This window comes from Plectropomus leopardus, chromosome 1 (genome assembly GCF_026936395.1).
Source record: "Plectropomus leopardus strain MGB_pleo_1.0 chromosome 1, ASM2693639v1, whole genome shotgun sequence".
Taxonomy (NCBI): domain Eukaryota; kingdom Metazoa; phylum Chordata; class Actinopteri; order Perciformes; family Serranidae; genus Plectropomus; species Plectropomus leopardus.
Window position 1 is genome coordinate 17,181,377 of NC_142176.1, and position 21,517 is coordinate 17,202,893.

General features: G+C 38.6%; 1 protein-coding gene and 1 long non-coding RNA gene across 3 annotated transcripts in view; one reads left to right on the top strand and one right to left on the bottom strand.

Annotated features, from left to right (window-relative positions):
* LOC121948064 (ephrin type-A receptor 6-like) overlaps positions 1–21,517 on the bottom strand; it is a 69,064-nt gene that overhangs the window by 29,468 nt on the left and 18,079 nt on the right. Inside the window, exons 3-6 of the mRNA XM_088076625.1 lie at positions 14,650–14,778; positions 12,438–12,587; positions 12,172–12,333; positions 11,821–12,049 (exon numbers count right to left, since the gene is read on the bottom strand). Coding sequence (XP_087932751.1) covers positions 11,821–12,049; positions 12,172–12,333; positions 12,438–12,587; positions 14,650–14,778 — 670 coding nt within the window. The remainder of the gene's footprint in view (positions 1–11,820; positions 12,050–12,171; positions 12,334–12,437; positions 12,588–14,649; positions 14,779–21,517) is intronic.
* On the top strand, positions 202–19,834 carry LOC148190389 (uncharacterized). Of its 2 annotated transcripts, none has more exons than XR_015776428.1 (3): positions 202–340; positions 4,653–4,783; positions 19,494–19,834. It is a non-coding gene; the product is annotated as an uncharacterized LOC148190389 (long non-coding RNA). The 2 variants fall into 2 exon arrangements; XR_015776430.1 differs by lacking the exon at positions 19,494–19,834 and adding an exon at positions 9,714–10,018.

The window sequence follows — 21,517 nt, forward strand, 5'->3', positions numbered from 1 at the left end:
CCTGCACCCCGACAATATACTGAGCCAGAGCCGTTAAGTGGCCATCAATAGCTAAGGTTGCACCAGACACAACACTCCCAAACTTCAGTCACATCCTCACGGGGACAGGTACGGATAACACCGGGTAACAACCGGATGTACCGCCAGTAATATAGCTAACGTTAGCTAACGAAAACTACATAAAACAAAATTAGGAGGAAGCTGAATGTAACATTACAGTATAGTCGTCCTCTTTAGATGGAGACCAGGTGCCCTGCTTCTCTGTTACCGGAGCCCTTTCTCCACGCTGTCCCTCTCTGGACCTGGACCTGTCTCCCCGCTGAACACACACCACCTCCCGGTAAGAGAGCTAACACGCAAGCCACCAAAAATGCGGGGGTAATGTTGAGTAAATATTGCCAAGATAACAAAGTTCAAAAAAGCCGACCACACGCGAGAGCAAGTCGTGGACGTTAACGTCAATTTAACGTCTGTCATAAAGCAGGCAGTGTAACGTTAATGTCATGTTAGCGTTAATTGGCAGTTAGCTCGTTAGCTAGCTAAGGATGTTGTTAGCTAGCTAATATGCTAACGTTAGCTAGCTAACAAGCTAACGTTGATGTTAGCTAGCTATTAGCACTGAATGTGATGTTAATTCGGCCGTGTTTATAGTAATAAAGTAAAGTCTAAAGTCTAAAATAAAATAAAAGTGGTAAAGCTAAGACTTTATCAAGATAGAATTTTGAACTGTTGAAGTATTAATGTTACCAAAAGCCAATATATTGAACCATGACCCTACTCTGGACCAAAATTATGGCATGGCACTACTGTTTATACTTTAACATTATCAGTCTATTATATCTATATAAAGTCTATTTTATGTACAAAGCAAATTATCACAAATCACAATTTGCCTTAGAGGGCTTTACAGCATACAACATCTCTGTCCTTGGACCTATAATATATCTCACAGGTTAAATAAGGAACCCAGTCCTCACCAAAAAACAAAACAACTTTAATGGGGAAAAAACAGTAGAAGCCTCAGGAAGAGCAAGTAGGAGAGACCCTCCTCCAAGATGGATGGACAGAGGTACCAGATGGCCTAATGAGTAAAAATCCCTAAAATAATGTAGGCCTACAATGTATGTAAAATATATTAATATAAAATTTTTATGTAAAGGTTTAGCCTAAGGAAACAATACATTGAGTGGCATTACATCACTACAGCTTCAGTCTGTTTTGTGGTGAATATGTAGGTATCTGTAGATTGCGTTACCAACCTTTTTTTCTGGCTGTTGATAGTATACCCACCTATCAGCTGAAAAGCCACTGAAACTTAGCATGTATACAGCTTTAAAATTGTAATTTTTAGGAATTCTGATGGGAAATTGTTGTAGGGGGCAGATACTATATAAATGAAGTGATGGAAATCACTTGGAAACCCATTTCTTTTAATCAGCAGGTTTACAGTAATAAAACCCCCTCTTCCGAATAATACAGACAGAGGAAAGTTTGTATTGCTTTTTAGGCAGGTAAAAAAATAGCTATTAACATACAAATAATGCATTATGAAAATGCAATTATTTTCTGCTCTCAGTCTGAAACCTCCATCCACTTACCTGGTCCATTCTGCTGACCTAAGTAGTCCTCAGTTTTCCATCCTTATCCAAGTTCACTTTCCTACCTCATTAACTTTCTCTGGGTCTCTCCGGTTTTACCTTTCCAATTCTTTTTTCTCCATCAATTCAACCTACTCTCCTTTCCTTATCTCTTCAATTTTTTTCTTACTGTGTTTAGCTCTGCCACGCTCTCACTGTTTCTTGACCCCCCCCATCTTTCTTCCAATATTTTCCCTTTTCCCATCCCTCCGCCTTCTTTCCTGTCTTTTCCTTAAGGCTTATCAGAAGATGGCAGAACCATTGCAGATTACCTCCTTCTTCCCAGACTTATCTCAGTAGAGTAAAATAAAGCACTAATAGTGTGATTCTATCATATTCTGGGAGTCTTGGGGTAAATTTATTTCAGAGTGATTTGTGTGAGAATATATGCGTGTGGGTGGGGTAATCATTTCAAAATTATCAAATAAATATGCCAGCTATAAGACAGACAATGAAATGATAGAGAAAAAGGTAACTCGTTGGGTAATTCAATCAGGACTTCACTCTTTGGCAGCCAGCCAGCAGGATTTTATAATTTCAGCATTTTAATATTTTTCCCACAATTACCATAAGTAGGGAGCCCTATATATATTTTTTATTTTTTCCTCACATCATTTGTTACAGACCATTGCCTTCATTGAGAAATATTAGCACTCTAATCCTTTTGTTGATTATACCCCTTTTTATTATACAGTGATAAGTTTCATACTGTGTTACATGAATGATGTCCAGCTGCTACCCCTTATTCAGTAGTGAAACAGGACTACTTGTTAAAAATATTGTTACTGAGTGTGTTATTCTGCTGAGATAAAGTAATTTAAATTAAATTGCTCCCGGTTCTTCTTTTCATGCAGTAATGAAGATTCAGATTCAGTAAATTCAGTTGTTGTAAATCCCTCTGATTATAATGTGGACCAACTGGGGCAGTATCTCTGGTATCTACATATTTGTCAGCTTGAGAGAGCACTGGTTGAATGAGGATAAGACTTTATACCTCAGGCTAGATTGATGTTAAGTGAGTCTACCTGAGGATAGAAACTTGTAAGAGCTTTTCCAGCAGTACCATCAACAGTTCAGTCATTCCTTCATCTAATGCAGTTCTTTGTGTATAGACCTGCAGAAGTGCAGTCTGCACAACAGCCTGGAAAATTATTTAGAGAAAAGACATAGTGGACTGTTTTGAATATGTCTCCACCTGTTCCCCTCCCATAGTCTAGAGATTGATCTATCTGAGCTATGACCTTCAACATTTTTCATCCATAATAAATCAAATATGAGCGAGTAGAATGAAACTCGTCTTTTGTTACCTGCAATCTGAAATTATATCATGAAATCCTTGTCAGTTTAACTGTAAGCTTTACCATGGCTGAGGAAAATACTCATTTTTGATTGGCTTTCTGGTCTTTATACATTTTTTATAAAGACATCTCAAGCAAACATATTAATAATTCAAAATTCCCAACTTTTTTTCTTCTAGTTAAATAAAAAGACTTTTGAAAACTCATTAGCTACAACCTCCAAGTAAAACTTTTGCCAATTTTGCCTACCTCTCACACTGTGTGCAGGTAAAATTCACCACCAGTTCTAGCTTCACCCAACCAGATTTGGTACCACAACCACCAATTATTTTGTTCCAGAGGAATCTGTGGGTTATTATTTTAATATGTTGTTTAGTCTTTGAAATGTCAAGTTCTAAAAGCCTGAGGCCATCTGTCCATCCATTTTCTACCACTTATCCGGGGTCGGGTCGCGGGGGCAGCAGCCTAAGCAGGGAAGCCCAGACTTCCCTTTCCCTGGCCACTTCGTCCAGCTCTTCCTGGGGGATCCCGAAGCGTTCCCAGGCCAGCTGGGGGACATAGTCTCTCCAGCGTGTCCTGGGTCTTCCCCAAGGTCTCCTGACATCTTAAAATTGCATTATTATGTCTAAGAAAAAGTCAAAAACTCTTAAGACATTCAGTTTGAAATGACATAAATCAGAGATTACTCCTTACTAATGTGGAATGCTAAGTTGATTATTCAAATTTGCTTTCTACATAGCTAATTATTATGTTCTATTCTATTTTACACAGCTCTGTTTCCTTGAAAGACAGTGGTCAAAAGTCACTACAGTATATTTCTTTAAAAAGCAACTGTCAGTGACTTTGAATTAGAAAGTGAATGAGAGATGACATGCAAGGTAGAGGGAAAACGAAATATGCAAGAAGGAAAGAGATACAAGGAAAAAACAACATACATAAACAGGTGGACATAATTGAGTATTAAGATATGTAAAGGAAATGCGATAAACAATTGAAACACAGACAAAAATCCTCGCCAAAATCACCGTTGCTGCTTAGCTCCTAATGAGAAGAGTAATTTGTCACCCAGCTTCCAATTTTTGAGGCACCTCAGTCACTTGGATATTACTTTCCGCCTACACTGAGCTCCTGCCAAAGGCAACAAACACACAGATTCATTTGAATTTCCAGCTGCTCCCTGCTCTCTGGTATTCGCTGGGAAGAGCACCACCAAAAAGCAATTACAATACTCATACTATTTCTATCAAAACATTTCAAAACATCCACCACACATATATGCACACACAGGCACATAAGGAGATTTATACACTATCACTTGTTTGGCTTTTTGTCATGGGAGGCATTCTTATTCATGAAATGAACAGTATTGGCATCTAATTCTATTCAGAGCAAATCCTGCTGGACACAATAAACATACAGCAATAATGCAGTCACCATATGTTCCACCAATTAATAGCTTTAGAGTGGGAACTAAAGATCATTTGGTCTGTAAAATGTTTAGAAAATAACTTAACACTGTCGGGAGATGTATTCAGATATCTTTGTACAATGGTCCAAAAAACAAAGATATTTAATTTATTACATGACAAAGAAAATCAGCAAATCCTGTCACTTGTGATTAGTAATTTAGTAATTTCTTACAACTTAAAAAAGGCAATTAAATTCCAATTCGTTGATTGAATTTTATTTTGGTGGTATTTTTTTACCCTATTGACAGGACAGCTGTGGACAAACAGGATATGTGAGAGAGAGAAGAATGAATGAAACACACAGCAACGGGCCCCTGGCTGTAACTGAACCCGGGCTGCTGCAGATGCCCCAGCCAACACGGGGCGCACACTCCACCAGGTAAGCTAGGGGTTGCACCTCAGCTAATAAGTTGATATAATAACAGCTTTAAAAAGCTTAACAGTCTTTTATTGATGGCACTGGCATGTTACCAGTCTTGATATACTATATTCGGTATGGAGCCTTAGCTTCTCTTTGACTTTTTTTTGTCCTATTTAGCTGTACTTTAAAGTAACTCCAGTTCCTAAGAGGGAGAAATTTTACTCTCTTTTATACCTTTTTTTTTTACACCAAAATAATTTTAAAAAGTTAAACTTGGGAAAACTTTCTAAAAATAGGTGATTAGACTTCTTTCCCAATGCCAGTAGACAAGAGGTGTGTGTGCATGTCTACAGCAAATGAGTATCCCTGTCTGTGTGTGTGCGCTTTTTATTCCTGGTGTGTCATGTTTGACGTCACAGACACGCCAGAAAACAGGTTAATAAACAGTCAAAAGCAGCATGGAGGCCAATGAAAATGTGGTGGTTACTTCTTGTTTATATTTTTTACAGACTAATTTAGAACAATGTTAGAGTACTGTTTGGGCGGTGATGGACGGCATTTTCTGGGGGCCCATCTTTTCACTGGCTGGCAGAGGGGCTAAAATGAGAGCATCCTCCCCGTTGTATTTCCATCACTGGCGGTGGAAGCCAGTCAGAGCTGGAGTTGATAAATAACTTCAGCCAAAGCATTTGACCTGGGAGATTGTAACCTTTCCCATCAAATAAAAGAACCAGATGTTAGCAGGTGTTAGTATTTTCTTGTGCAGTGGGAATAGGGCTTAAGTTAAACCTGCATTAATGATTTTTTTGGTCACTTAAGGGGCAGCGCAAGAAACTGTAAACAATATTGTTTGATGATCACCTTTATGCAGCAGATACAGAAATACATTATAATTCATTTGGAGTTGAGTTTGTGTCCGTCTGACAAATCTGAGTCCATAATTCACTCCGTCTACTAATTACTAAGGGAAGACATTGGCTCTTTAGCTGCTAAATGCTTTTTCTGTGTGTTGTTTTGGTGCATGGCAGGTAGTGTATAATGGGTTTTGAAGTGTTTTCCCATGTAAACTGTTTCCTGCTTGCTGGAAACATTGCTGATAAGAGTAGTAAGTGAATCAAAACAGCCAAAAAAAAAAACCAAAAAAAAAAAACACAGTAATGAGCTGGAAGGTGCAGCAGAGCTTTGTAGAGCTGAGGGGAACTGCAGACAGATGATAATTAACTGTGGGTTCAACAGGTGATCCCTTTTAAATCACACATAGTAATTTGATCCATAAAAAAAGACACTTTTCAAGTACATCTTGCAGAGATTACACTTTGGCTTCAGGTTAAAAGTAGCACTTAAAAATGGTAGAGATTGGAGATTCAACAGATAACCTACGGAGCTCGGTCAAAGGAAGTTCATCACCTGCACATTTGCAGGAGAGTAATGATGTGCCAGCTAAGAGATTTTGAGTTGTTTGGGTGTGTTGTGTTGGAAGTTTTCTCTTGGCTTTACGTTGTCAGAAACAGATGGAGCCAGAGACTATGTTTACCCTGGACTCTCAGCTTTGATATGCAGATGGGAAGTTCACAGAGAATGAGTGATGCTCTAGTCTGGCTTAGCTGTGTTCGAGGCCAGAGTAAACACAGACCTTAATGGACAGAAGAGGGGCACAGTGGCTCAGATACGACTAAGAGAACGTATTGATTTCCTCATTTCCCATTCCACTTTACCCGAATTCAAGGTCACAAGTTTGTACTTTTCCTGCCCGATCAATCTTGGGTCCTGAGACAGCAGAGGTCATCAGTGAGCAAGCTAAGTATTGTCGATTGTTGGAGAACTCTGACACGAATGGGGAAAAAAGAGAAAAGGGAAAACGCTAATGGACCTCATTGTTTGATTCCGCAAATCTCTGTTAATGTGCTTCCTCATTATTCATTTTTACAGTGAGAGGAGAAACAGGGCTGCATTGGTATCAAATTTATGAAAACTACAGTAGGTGTTAGCTGCAAAAATTACCATATAAAAGGTTCTATTGAAACTAAAATATTTTAATATAGAAGCTTTTTGAGTTTTTGTATGTAACCACTTAGCCTACTGGTGTTTGGTCTTGTCTCCATATTTATTCTGATTCAAATGAAATTCAAAAAGACTTCTCTATTAGCTTCCCCCACAATCCACTGCCTCCTTTTGAATGTGATGGTGTGACGAAAGGATGTGGAACAAATAGCATTAGCACTATGATGTTGCCTTATCTAGGTCATGATATAACCAGCCTATCTCTGAGTAATCCTCTGGTGGCTGACACTGAATGAAAGGAATAGAATAATAAAGCACTCGATTGAGATGTCAAAACAGTCTGGCAGAATGCTATTGGGGTGGAAAGCAGGGTTTGATAAGCGCTGATGCCTTTGTTTAGGCAGCTGGGAGGGAAAGATGGACGTGTTAGCGCAGAGCTCTGCTTATATTTGGGAGCGTTGGGGTTTTCCCTATTCTCTCTCTCCCTCACTCTCTCGCGCGCGCTCTCTCTCCCTCTTTTGCTCTTTCCCCATGCTGCCTCTCAGACAGCTTTGATCACAGTACCCTTTGAAGCAGTGTTCCAAAATGAAAACGAGGAGAAAGCAGAAGTCACCGCAAGTTCATGCCTAAACTTCCTGCAACTACTTGCAAAGTGCACATCTTCAGCACAGCACAAGCTCTGCAAGACCTATGGAAATTATTGATGAGAAAAAAAGAATTGGCCATAATTCATTAAAGCCATAAATCATTAATTGCAAGGCCGTAATGTGCTGTTAGCATTGATTACCTCTACTAACCTAATGTTAACGAGTTCATAGATGCAGTTTGAGAATTGCACAGCGGCTCAAACTTGATAGATGACATTTCTGAACCTGACTATAACTCTGCACAGAAACACAATAGAGCATAACAGTATCTCTGGTTTCTTTTACCCTGGATGCTACAAAAGTATTTTGGAGAAGGCTGAATCTTAAAGGATCAGCCATTTTGGGAAATATACTTGTTTTCTCTCTGACACACTGAGATGATAAGTTCTTGTCTGCTCGTCCAGTGCAGAGATAACCCAGGGAAATGTTTGGCACACACAAAGACTCAACACAAGGGGAAACTGCTCTAGAAATCAAGGCCTGCAGTATATTTTCACTTCTTAGAAGTGAAAATATACTGCAGGCCTTGATTTCTAAGTTTTAGTTACATCCTGTTGTTGCTAACATTGCACATGCATTAAGTAATTAATTACCATAACAGAGACTGTATTTTACATAGAAACTCGCTATCACATAGGTAATTGTATATTCGGCCTTGTTAGCTTCCTAAAACCTAGTTTTGCAGTACCCCAGGAAGACTAGTGAATAAACAATAAACAATGAACAATAAACCGCGTTAGCACTCTATAATTAACCTAGTATGGCAGTTGCATGTGCATACATGTGTTTAAATGATTGTAGCTGAACAAAGTTTTCTGTGATTGTTTGTAGTCTGTTATCTGTTCTAAACTAAATGATCAGTGCATTTACTGCAACTAAGTATGCTAAGATGTTATTGCTGAGATTGTAGGAATGTGAAGCAATGTTGCAGCCACCAGTGTTTTACTGATTTTGACCAAGTTTAGCAATACATATGCACATGCATTAGTTACCTTCTATAACTCTAACAGGGCAGCAATTCAGTAATTGGTAACTGATAGTGACAGTTCACTTTTTGTTAGAGATTAGCAGATATTCTTGAACTTGTACTTTTTATGCTCAATTTCCAGACACTACTATATAGTATGTGTCAGAGATGAACAGATTTTTCTCTTCCCATACTGATTCTGATACCAGTGCTCTCTTTTTACCACATTTTATATGTGTAAAACTTGGAAGAATTATTAATGTAATTTTCTTGTCATGTATCTGGAGGTCAAGGACAGCTGAGGCACAGCCTGCCTTGACTAATGATGGCTGACATTGAAAATACTGATTTTTATAGAGACATTGACAAACTGAAAGCAGATTAATAAAGTCATTATCAGTGTCTCAGTGTCAATACTTGTCAGACGTATCCGATCATGCAGTATATTCTCATAGAGTATATTGTGCAGCATTAAACGCTTTCATTAAAATACAGTTCTCTTGCTGCTGACAAAATAAATTGTAATTCTGTGCTGTCTGATAGGAGCTGTTTAGTGCTGTAAGTCATTGCAGATTATCCAGCTAGTTTTACGAGGTTAATTGTAAATCAGAAAACTAAGACTAGAGTGGCAATAGTACTTGCAGTCTCAGAGATACTGAATACTAAGTGTAACTTGAGTGAGAGTACTTGAGTGTTTTTTTTTCAAATAGCGGTTAAAAAAAAAATAAGATTGTTGTGTCGGTTTTGAGAATCACCCTGATCCTCATATCTCCCCGATGTCAGTTCTGCCAACAAGAGTTGGGCAACATGATTATATACTGTGTACTGTGATACAGTATACTGTAGATCTGTCAAGTATCAGAGATTTTGCCATTTCATTTATACAGAGATGTGTAGCTGTCCTTTTTAATATCTCTGGCTGTATTGGATCATTGTGGGCACTGTTGCAAAAGCTGGGCTTGTTTCTGTGACTATATTATATTTGTATATGATTTTTCATCAATATGATAAAACACTTTGATTTTTCAGTTTTCTAATTTGCTGATTTAGCTGAAAACAGACATTCTGACCTGCTTATTTAATCTATGAGCAGTTTCTCAATAGATTTTTAATGAGGTATGATATCACACTACATAGCGATTGAGGATAGCCATGAATGCTTAGGTATTTATTTAGTATTTGCTCAACGTATTGAGTGCATACTGCTGCCACTCCCACAGTTGAACATGACTTTGTATATTTTTTTTCAATTTAAAATGTCAGAAATCATATTTTATTGTAGAGCTGTGTGCATGCTTTGCCTCATTGCCCTACTGTCCCACTCTTTCGACAGTACTGCTGTGGAGTGTGACCTCTGCACCGGGGAGCAGTTGATAAGTGTCCATCTGCAGGCACACACACAGCGCAGATCTTACTGTTAGCATTACATGACTAATGATAGCTAACTAGCTTATTAGTGAAAGAATTGAGCTGTTTCAGTGTCAGTTTTTATTTGTTGGGATCGTTAAATGGCTCTGTCGGGCATATGGTAAACTGACTGTTGGACAGTCCTTCAGTACTGCATTTAACATACGTACCGTTAATGGCAGCGTTGGACAGTTTGCTGATTTTTGTCATGTTAACTTTCAATATATGGTTTCTTAGGGTAATTCAAGCCTGGCTGTTCATTAAATGAATTTCAAACTGTACCTGTTTTCTGTTGTTGGCACACTTACTGTTCTTACTATAGATTTTTTTGTGTGTACTCCCATATGTTAGCACTTAAAATACCCATCCCTAATATCAATATTGCAATATAAAATTATATTACTCTCCTACTTAGGTAAGATCACTTAGGTTTGTAGGTTCAAAGATGCAATATATAACTGAATAAATAGACAAACGTACATTGTTTTAGAAATGCCAAATGGGTTACTGCTACATGAGTTACTGACCCATTCATTGTAGTGGCTGCCAAGATCCCCGAGACACTGTTGCAGCTACAGTACAATTGAGAGAAGCAACTACTGTCAGCCGAAGGGGAGAAAGAGGGAGATATAGATGTAGGACATATACGAGGGACACCATGAGAGTGCTGCTCCTAAGCTGCAGCCGTCTCATCAGTAATCTCTCCTGACAGGCCTCTGTGTTGTTTAACTACATCTTTGAGATGATTGAGAGCGAGAGAGAGAGAAAGGATAAATAAGAAGCAGATAAAAGAGAAGAAGATAAAAAGAAAAAATTACACCCAAGGAGCAAATAAAGGAGATATTACAGCCTGTCCTACATATCAGCTGTACTAATGACTGCTGGAGTTCTGTCTATAATAACCCGAGTAACCACATCACCACAGGGGTACTACACGAATTTCACCCCAACCAGCTGAGACTCCTGTAAGTCTGCAAAATGCAGCGAGTAACACGAGGTGCACTTCAATTGTAACCATGCAGTGTGGCTCCATTTAGCACCTGCCTTAATTACAACAGTAAGTCGGGGCTCCATAAATGAAAGAGAGGGTTGGGGGAGTTTTAAAAAAGACTAGGTGCGAGATAAATTAGCTGTGAAACTAACAAATGAAGGCAATTAGCCAGCTAGCCCCCAGTCTGTCTGCACAGTCAAATTGAGAAACCAGGCCAGAGACTATCTGGAACAGTTTTTTTAACTTTTTGTTAATCTATTTTGCTGACAATGGGCCACATTTATGTAATGCTGATACGACTAATTAGAGAGGAGGCATCCCAAACAAGGCCTTTGTGGTATTTATCAAAGTGCTCAGAGTTGAGAGTGTTTATGTAAAGGTTATGTGGGCAAACGTATGCGTTTATCTATACCAACATGACATTTATCAAGGCAACAACAGACATAAAAGAAGAACATCTAAAAACAGCTTAATATTACAAGAAATTACTCTGAATTTGAACCAAATAATTAAAAGAGTTAAAAGAGTTCCTCGTGAGAGCTGAAGTAACGTTTCTAAAATGTCAGAAAGTCCTTGGTGACATACACTAATCTCTTCGTATTCACATTGTTTAGGATCTCATAACAGAAAAGGATGCTGAGGAGAGTTTGCAAGCCTGAGAGTTAAAAGGGAGGAATGAAAAGAGAGAAAATAAAAGGACATGGAAGAAAGAGGGGGGTTGTAAGTGAAGCGTAAACAAAGTGGACAAGAGAGGAGACGAGATGATGGGGGGGGGCTGTGAGGAGATGAAGAGAGATGTGGATGGAGAGGATCAGACGAGGATGCAGGATCTTAGAATGGGGGGAGGGAAGGACGGGAGGAGCAGTTCTGTAAACTCCCGCAGATGACTGGTGAGGCCCTAGAGATCTGTTAATGTAATGCAATGCCTTCTCTTCTCACTCCCCATTTCTCTCCATTTGATTCCTTCTGTATCTGCAGCTTCAGTGCACTGTTGGTTACTGTTCTACTCTAAAATTAGTACAAACACAAACACACTTCTTACTTCGACAGTAGCCATCCATCTCCTCGTGGCCAATACTACAGACGCAGCGGCCCAGTGGTACCAGCCAGTCTCCATCAGCTCCACAGTACAGTTTGGGTGTGTCTCTCTCCTCTGCATTCTCCACACATGCACCCCTTACTTCCACCAGAGAGGATGAGTCCGTATGAGGCACCGTGTCGGGAAATGCAGCGAGGTTCCTTAAAGTTGACGGGCAGCGTTTGTAGAACACCTTATGTGAAAGGGAAAAAAAACAGATGCTGAAGTATTGCCAGTCTTGTGAGAAAAATAGAATTGACACGTGCATGGCTGTAGTTCATGCAAACGTAAGTTGCACCACCTCTGCTCACTGACCTTGACGGACACGAGAGCAATACAAGCTCCCACATCCTGGAAGGCCAAGTAGAAGCCCTTCTGTGTCACCGGTCCCACCTCCCTGACCTCAGTGTTGAGGCGAAGAACACGATCTCCAAGATCCGTCTGTGTAAAACTCTCATCTGCCGCTATGGTGTCCACCTTTAAAGCCAACAACAAATACTATGAGCACAGTTCATCACTACTCAGTGATACCAGTAGCTCAACAAAGAATTCCTTTTCATGATACGGCTCTGATCGCAAACCTTGGCATAGTCAGTGGGTCTAAACCGTGTATTTGGAGAGAGCGGTTCTTCTGTCTGCAGGTAAAAGAGGTTGAAGGTTTCCTTACAGGTACCAGACACCCAAGGAATAGAGTTGCAGTCTCTCAGTGTGAAACGCAGCTCCACATATACCTGAGTTAAGATACAGATAAAAACATAAACAGTAACAAGCTCATTAGACATTACAAGTACAGGTACAAGGCAACATTTTTTCAGTAGTACATATAGAGTACCCCGGGGATGATGTTTTTCTGTTGGCTGGTGCAGTAGTTACCTTCAATCTGCTTCCCTCCTTAAAAAGCCTATGAGATATTTTCATTGGATTTTGGATTACTGTAGAAAATAAGCTCTGTGGCAAACAAATGTTTATGATACTTACACGTTTTGTTCAGCAATTAATCTTCACAAATGAACACCACTTTTAGGATTATTAAGGCCTAAATGCAAACTCCAGAAGTAAAAAGCTAAAATGCTAACTCATTTCTGGGTTTTAGGACTCATTACTTTGCAACTCTATTGCCTGAACAATGTAGGCTAGGTAGGTAGGCTCAAGATCCTTTTAAAATTTATGTGCACTTATTTATTTTAGCATGCGCAATCAGGATAGAATCAGAAGTATAATGAAGGACAATACTTACACAAGGGCATTAACAAACAAAGATGGCGAATAGTACCTAAACAAATAGAATTTGACAAATTGTGACCGACTTCCAGATCAATACGCTATTAGTGAGTGGTTAGAAGACATCGGCATGTGGCCCAATATTCAGTAGTTTACAGACACTTACAGTTACATTATCTGTGATCACATACCATGACCCAGAGCTTTGTGACTTTAAAGTCAAGGACATGAGACTGCTATAAATAAGTTATAACTGATAAACCAGAAAACTATGATGTTACAGGAAATTGTACCTCCATGGCAGGGCATTATATTGTGTTGTTGCCTTGCTAGCTTGCAGTTCAGAGCTCCATGATATAGCTGTAATGCGAACATGAACTAACATTAATCATGCCTCTGGTATACTGTAGCATTATAATTTTTGATCTTGTCCAAAGCCCGATGATAGTCAGCACATTTCATAGGTAGCAACCACAGATAATGTCGGTGATTTAGTTTAAAGACTGTGAATAGTAACAGGTTAGTACCAGTGGAATGCGTCCATACACAAATGGTTGATGTAGACAACAACATGGAACAGTATGTATTTAAAGTGTATTAAAATAACACTTAAGACTTTAATGATGAGACCTACATGTTTTGTTTGTGTTTTCACACATTTCTGCTACTACAAGCAACAATGTTAAAATGGTGTCTCATTAAACTGAAGCACCTGTTGCTCTGAAACCATTGTGATCCTGTGTTTGTGTAGAACTTGATTCCTCTGTTGGGATATCGATTGTCCTTGCTACAGCAGCCACAGGTTGATTCCAACCCGCTGCCCTTTGCTGCATGTCTGCCCCCACCCCCCTTTTACATTGAAGCTGTCCTATCAAAAAAAGTGAAAGCAAAAAAAAAAGAAAAACCTCACCAGCAAAAAACAGATATTTTGATGCTTGTTACCATTTTAATTCCATGTTAAAAGCTTGCTAACTGGCCTGCATGGCTGGGGCAAAACACCACATCTGTTGCCAACATGTGCATGCATATTTTGGAGGATGATAAGTGCAAGCATCAGACCAATTAATTAAGCATAAAATTGCAAACAAGCATTTGTAAAAAAAAAAAAAAAAAAAAAAGATAACATCACATTTTCTGCTATTTTAAACTGAATAGCTAGTCATTTCAAAATCTGATATGTTGGCATCAGTCCAGCCAGACTTGAAGGGTTTTAGCAGTTTGTAATACAGTTCTGTTTTAGACATAATGAGCATGACTCCAGTTAAGGTGTAAAGAAGGAATCCTGCATCATCTTTGATTTTTATTATGAGTTGTTCTGTATTGACTTGGAAATCAGTAGTTCTCCATTCGAGTGAAGCCATAATTTTTGTTTGGTTACAGTACATCTGAGGGCCATTTTTTTCCCCCTATGATATGTTATGTAAAAGATTGCGTTCCTTCCAGTTATAAGTCGTTACTTTCCCATCTTTGAGACAGTGTCACAACCAAGCCCTGCTTCAGGAATACTTCATTTGTTTGAAATTTCTGGCAAACTACAGTGCGTCCGTGGAAGTGTTGTGATGTGGTCCTGACCCTCTGTGCAGCCTGCCGCTGGATCCATCCAGACCGTAGCCAGTTGTTCTGGTTTGGCTCCATTACATGGCAAACCTGGAAAGTGTGAATAGGTGTGTTCTGCTCGTCCATCTCTGTGATAGCGTCCCACTGTAAAAATACAGGAAGTAAATATGAGTAAATATGTAAGTAAAAAACATAACGTCTATCAAGCAAAGTCTTTGGATCCACCACTTACAACGTGGCATCAAAAATACACGCAGGTTAAATATATTAATTCAATTGAATGTTTTTTTGTTAGCAGAACAGTGGTAGTTTTAATCTTGAGTTAACTTTTGTGCCAAAAAAATGTTGACATCTGTCCTATGCAGCATTTTTATGCCAAAATCTAGACAGTTTAGTTTGCTCGTAAATTTGCTGGTAAGTTTAATAAAAGTAAAAGTACTAATAATAATTATTATTATTATAATAATAATAATTATAATAATAACACACTTTATTTGTAGAGCACTTTTTAAGCAAAATCATAGGGTGAGGAAAATGCAAACAGAAGCAATATTAATAAAACATATCCATATACATGCATCCACATATACACATAAAAACACACATGTATGTATGCAAATGTACATGTACACTTATAGATGCCAGTATCATTTGACAGAATGGACCCTTAAAAAAACAGCAGTAATTTGTGGATGGTGTGAGTGACTGGAATTGGCTGATAATCTTGTCTGTACGTGTTACTTTAGTATGTATGAGGCTGCAGATTTGAGGAAAATATGTTAAAATTGAGACTGTTGTAGATTACTTGCACATGCAACCATGAATGACCTGGTTACAGCGCTGTTCCGTAAAATGTTCAACCTGTGCACCCTCTATTGCATGTAGTGAAACTTAATTTCTATAGAAACATGACGTTTGAGAGACACCGAGTTACTTTCACCGATGTTTTCAAGCTGTTGCATCAGCCAGACCCTCTCATTTGTCTGCTCCGCTTTAACGGTGTGATGATCAGAGCTTCAAAAGCCCTAACGTGTATTGACAGAACTTCTCTCTTGCAACTCCTCTGGCTACAAATGGGCAGCTGAGATTGTGTCAGTTACACAGCTGGATATATTATATCTCAAGAGCGTGACATACATGGGAGGAACAGTGGGTTGATTCTATATTTTTAATGTGCCATCATTTCCATCTGTTTCATTGGAAACTATAGAAAAATAATTTCCGGGACATAACCTCCAATTTGACTTGAATAATATCAATATAACAGTAATGCATTTTTCACACCAGCTCATTCTTTACACTCTGACCAGGTTAGCTGCAGTGACCAGTTTATAGTCATGTCCGTATTCAGAGGCTGGATTCCTCCAAAGGATGCAGCCCACAGTGGGGGGTCCTTGCTCCTGCTCCCAAAGAGACCAAACCTAATAGTTCATCTCTGTCTTCAGCAAAAAGTCCAAACTTTCCAAGGCCAAATTTATCACTAAATTGCAGAAGTAACACTCTGTAGTGATAAACAATATATCCATGCTGCAAACAAGAACAAACTGCAGAATTTATGCTGACCTTCCAGCATTCAAAGCAGTGCCCTTTTCATTGATCTATTTCATCTGATGTATTTATAACATGAAGACAAATATAAAACTGTCTAAGACCAAAAACCAGATAAATACAATGCAGTTGTATGACCTTTCTTTACATCACATGTTGACAAGGATCACTCAGAGACTCCATTAAACTTGTGATGGTGCACAGTAGATTATAGGATACTGAGGGCTGTAAAAGCTCCTGTAGTTATGTCCTAATGTGAGTGAAAAATATTGACCACATTTGGAGACCCTCAAACCCTCAAAATGGGTTTTACTTCTTAAAGTCTTAAAGTATCTGACATTTACTATACTAAAGTATCAAAAGTAATTTTATGATATTAAATGTAATTATGTAATGAAAGTAAAAGTACAAGTAAATGCTGCTACTAAAAAAAGCAAATGATGAGAAATTTGAGAAATATGATGTAAATTCTTTGTAACATATACTACCTTAAAAATGGAGAGTACATTACACCTGAAGAGAAACAAGGTATTTTTTGCAACTTAAAGGATTTAGAGAACAGTTTTCCTTTTCCTCCCTTTCCTTTACCCATCCATGTGTCCCTTCCTAAAGTGAAAAGTGAGTAAAGAGAGTGAGTGAGTGAGAGTGAGTAAAGTTAAGTAAGTAAAGTAGTTAAGTTAAGTAAAGTTGAATTATAATAGGTTATAATGGGACAAGTCATGTCAGCTTGTAAAGGTGTCTTTGGTCTGGAAATGCTGAATGCATGATCCATCCCATAAGTTTATACAGAGCTACTAAACAGATTTCCACTAAAGCTATGCCCCTTATCCAGTAAGAGACTTCCACATAACTTTTGGACGCCTCCTGTCTCCCAGTCCACTCCAAGATGCAGAGGACTGAAGCTTCCTTCATGTTTTCAGACTATAATTTCCAGGTCCACAGAATGGAGTATGGAGGACGTGAGAAAGCATAAGTAGTTGAGTGGAAAGCACTCTGCTGCTGCTAATTGATTTCACTCTCCACCATGTTGGTACCTACATTATGTAATTCTGTACCTATGATATCTGCAAAATAAGGGGGTGTTCAATAGTATAACATTGTCCTAAGCTTCTGTTTTGCATGTGATATGCATACTTTTTCATTAAGACTGCTGCACAGTCCTTGAGAGACCCAATGGATGCAGGTGACAGACAGAGTTGAGTCGTAGAGGAAATTAAAACAACTGAGGTAGAGTGTTCTCAAATATAAATTATTAAATAACACTTTAACCTTGACTAAAGCGCGCAAAAGCAATTAATCTAATATTAATTAAGCTATCTAGATTAGCTCTATGTGACACCCAGGGGCTAAATGATTAATCAATCATAATCACTTCCTCTTTCATTTGGATCTCAGACAGACAACAATGCTGTGCCCGCGCCTTTATGACGTTAAGTGGACTCTGAGGTAGTATATAAGCATGCATATATCATTGCTATGGGAAAAAAAATGACCAGAATTAAACATGGTATATGCTTCTATTGGCATATGATTATAGCATAATCAAATATAATATTATCATTGAAAGAAAATCTTCAGTTTTACCCCCCAAAGCCATACTAGCAGGTCTGTCAGGCTGTAAGCAGAGGGTGACAGTTTTCAAGTGCGTTTTAAAACAATAGCCATATTAAAAAGAGAAACAGGTTTTGCTTGCTGTAATTATTCCTATGTAATGCACTTAATGTGGGGAAACGGGAACAAAATTCACAGTCTTCATTCTGTGCAAGAAATACTTAATTTTAGCTAAAGCTAAATTTTGCATTTTGAGTACGACAAATCAAGCAGATGTGTTTAAAAGTTACATTCTTTTTAGTACAAAATTTCCTCTTTGCGTTACATTGGACATATATTGGATAGTTGTTGAGGTATTTCAGATTGGACTAAAGAGATGAACAAACACACAGGCCGACATTGCCAACCTTAGCCGTGCCACTAGCATGGCTAGAAATCTGAATTCACCCGTTCATTTTGTGTTCACTGTAGTAAGAAGCTGTAGAGGACTGCAAGGCCGCAGCGCTTTGTCACATGCCATTCAGCCTGTCATTTCAGAGATTTTCTGCTAGGGTGGAAATACTGTAGAAGTCACAGAAAGGAAATGTAACTTACAGTAAAACTTGCTCACTTGATGTGAGAGGAGTTTCTTCAACATATACACTCTATATTCAGTAATTTCACTGCCCTTCTTACAGACCAGAAACAGAAGCTCAGTATCTTTAAAGAAAGCAGGCTTTCTGGCTTGCATAAGATCAGCATTAAGTAATTGAAGTTCCATTATGCATACAAACAAGAGAAAATGGTAATTTGTCACTCTGTGTGCCTCAGTGTTCTAAAATGCCCCCTTGGGATGTGGCATGGTTCAGAGCAGAGAAAACAAATGCAAACCCAGAGTTTGAAAGATGAGCTCCAGCCCACGCTCTGTGAGGCAATCAGATATGCACCTACTAATCGCTCTGCCTATTAGCCCAAAGCTTAGCGCAATGTAGCAGACAGAAACCAGGTTTTGAGTACATGGTGTAGAACTTTTTGTTGTTTTAACTCGGGCTGCAGGATCACTATTGAATTATTTTAGAGGCTGACCTTATGATGAAGTATTTAAGATTTAGTAAGCTGTGGATGATTTAGAATCAATTGTGGGCGCAATTTGTAAGTTTCTTATCATGACCGTTGAGTTTGATGAATATTTCCCCACTTAAGACCTTTACACACTAGGGTTTATTTTTTGCATGTGATCAGTTTGCACATCAATAGATTTTATTTACGTTCACAAAGAAAGCATATATTGGGCAATGCAAGAGCAAAGTAATTTCTTCTTTTTTTCTTTTTTTATTTCTTCTGAGCTTTCTCATAGTGAATAAAGGTATCAACCAGTCACATTTTGTGGAATGTATTTGTGTATCACAGCATCTTGTATTACAACAAATATATTATAAAATTGTTATATAAATTAGGACTGTACCCAACTCAGAATTATGTCAGTTGGATTGGATTTGGCTGTTCAATATGACTATCCGATTTGTGTTGTTTTCCATACAAAGTTTTAAAATCTTAATGGGCTCTGCGGGACGTCCACTGTGACAATGGCGTCCATGTCGTATATTAAGCAAGCTACTGGACAGATTGCAAAAGCGCAACATTTTTTGCCGACCCCACATATCAACAAAAGCCAGAGACTGTATTTTATCAACTTGCTGTGAGCTGTAAATCACCACTGCTTCACCTTATGGTGCATTCTCTCTCTCTCTTTGTCTGTGCTACTGCCTGCATGTCCGCAGATGCAAAGAGTAGCGTGAAGGTCAAGACCACTTACTCTGCAGCAAAATCTGGAGACCAAAACATCCCCAGAAGTACTCTGCACAGAAAAAAAGGCTGCTTGCCCTAAAGCAATATCACTTGACGAAGGGTATCTGATTGATAATTTGAGTTTCTGACTGTCAAGGGGCAGCCCTAATACAAATTAATATATATCATCCTAAAATATGTCTGGAACTGGTTGTGTAAACGTCACTTTCTATATGAGGAGGTGAAACTTTCCTTCTTTATATATCTTGTAAAAAAGGATGTACCGAAAGATTATCACTGGCGATGTTGAATCCATCATTTTGTTCTGAAGAATGAGCTGGCAAATCTATTAAAACATTTTATTAAACAAATATTGCTAGTCTTGGAAATTCATATCACTGCTGGTATGAATAGTTTTGATGCAAAATATTCAAAGGCATGGATTTCATATTTTTGTGTCGTTTATTCATCACACCCCCTGATGTGTAAAGTTCTTTAATGCAAAAAGCAATCAAAGAACTTCATATCAACACAATGACACTCACACTACAATTAGACAACCTGCCGCTGTTAAGAGTCTTATTAACTTCTTATTGACTGCTTGTTGAGACACACTTTCTCCAGGTCCAAAGGGATTTTAACAAAGTTTGCAACACAGCAGTTAATGACTACTTTGACTGCATACAGATGATTTGAAGGTGGGAGAGGGAGAATCATAGAAGACTTCATTATTATTACTTCATAGATGACCATTTACTTCAAGAGTCCCAGTCCCACTTAAGGGATGAAGTGGACAGACACACAGCAGCTGCCCGGTTTACATCAGTTCGTCATGGCAGCCATATTCATGTATACGAGAGCTGTTGAGTCGATTGGTACTTCTGGGTATAATGATAGTTTTCATACTTTGCTGTGTACAGGCAAACATGCAGTGACTTGTGTTTTTCAGAGACATTTGCTCGACTGATTCTTCTATGCTTGTACTCATGTAAGCATATTTTTATTCCCATTTTAAACGTGCTACGTGACAGGAAGTTCTCTGAACTTGGAATGTGTTTGCGTAAGTTGCTCTGGCCTCTGCATGTTCTGCGCAAATTTAAAGGTACCCTATACAGGTCAGTAACTGATGGAAAACACACTCTCCAGCGAACGAGAAAGTAAAAGCCAACCCTATAGTAATTCTCATTTGGGATTTCGCCTCGCTAAATTTGTGGGGGATTTTTAGGCGCTGTATCTCTTGTATGCCTGCTGCTTATGTTCTAGCACTTGGTTGCTTATTTTTATTAAGCCTTGGCCTCACCTGAGCTTTGTTGAGAAACATGCCAAAAGATAGATGTCCAAAACACAAAAAATAAGAAAATACAGGCAGAAGGCGGGGTCTCGCAGAATAATACACCACCACACACTTGAAGTGGGTCATAAGTAACGATTGAGAGAGATAAGTTTCTTCATTGTGTGTGAGAAATTCCTGCGTAATATCCCTTTAACAAAAATAAAAATTTCAAATTATTTTCAAATCCCTTTTTTCATGTTGCCACAGGAGAACACATGCAGATATTAAATGGGCTGATCAAAATGCAAATGTGGTTGTTGATGTAGAATTATGATCTTAGTTTGTTTTGGTTATCATTCCCTTCGAAAATTGGGCTTGTAATTGAATCGCTACTTTAAGCAATCAGTGTTTCTGTTGCTTCTCTATGGCTGATTTATTTGTGACAGCGCCTGCTTCAACACAAATTATGAAACAGAGTGTTTGACTTGGATGCTGTTGGAACACAGTACAGCCTGTTTTCTCCCTTCTTTCATGCCTGTGCTGTTTTTGTCCCTGTACTTAGTGCTGCACAGAGCAGCTGCACCCTGTGCACATAAATCCCAATATGTTCATTCCACATCCAGTCTGCACTAGGCTTCAGAGGGGACTCCTACCTTTCAGGTAAAGTAGAACTGTGCATCCTGCTTTGAAAATTGATGATGCCAACTTGTAACAGCCCCTCACTGACTTCACAGAGAGACACAC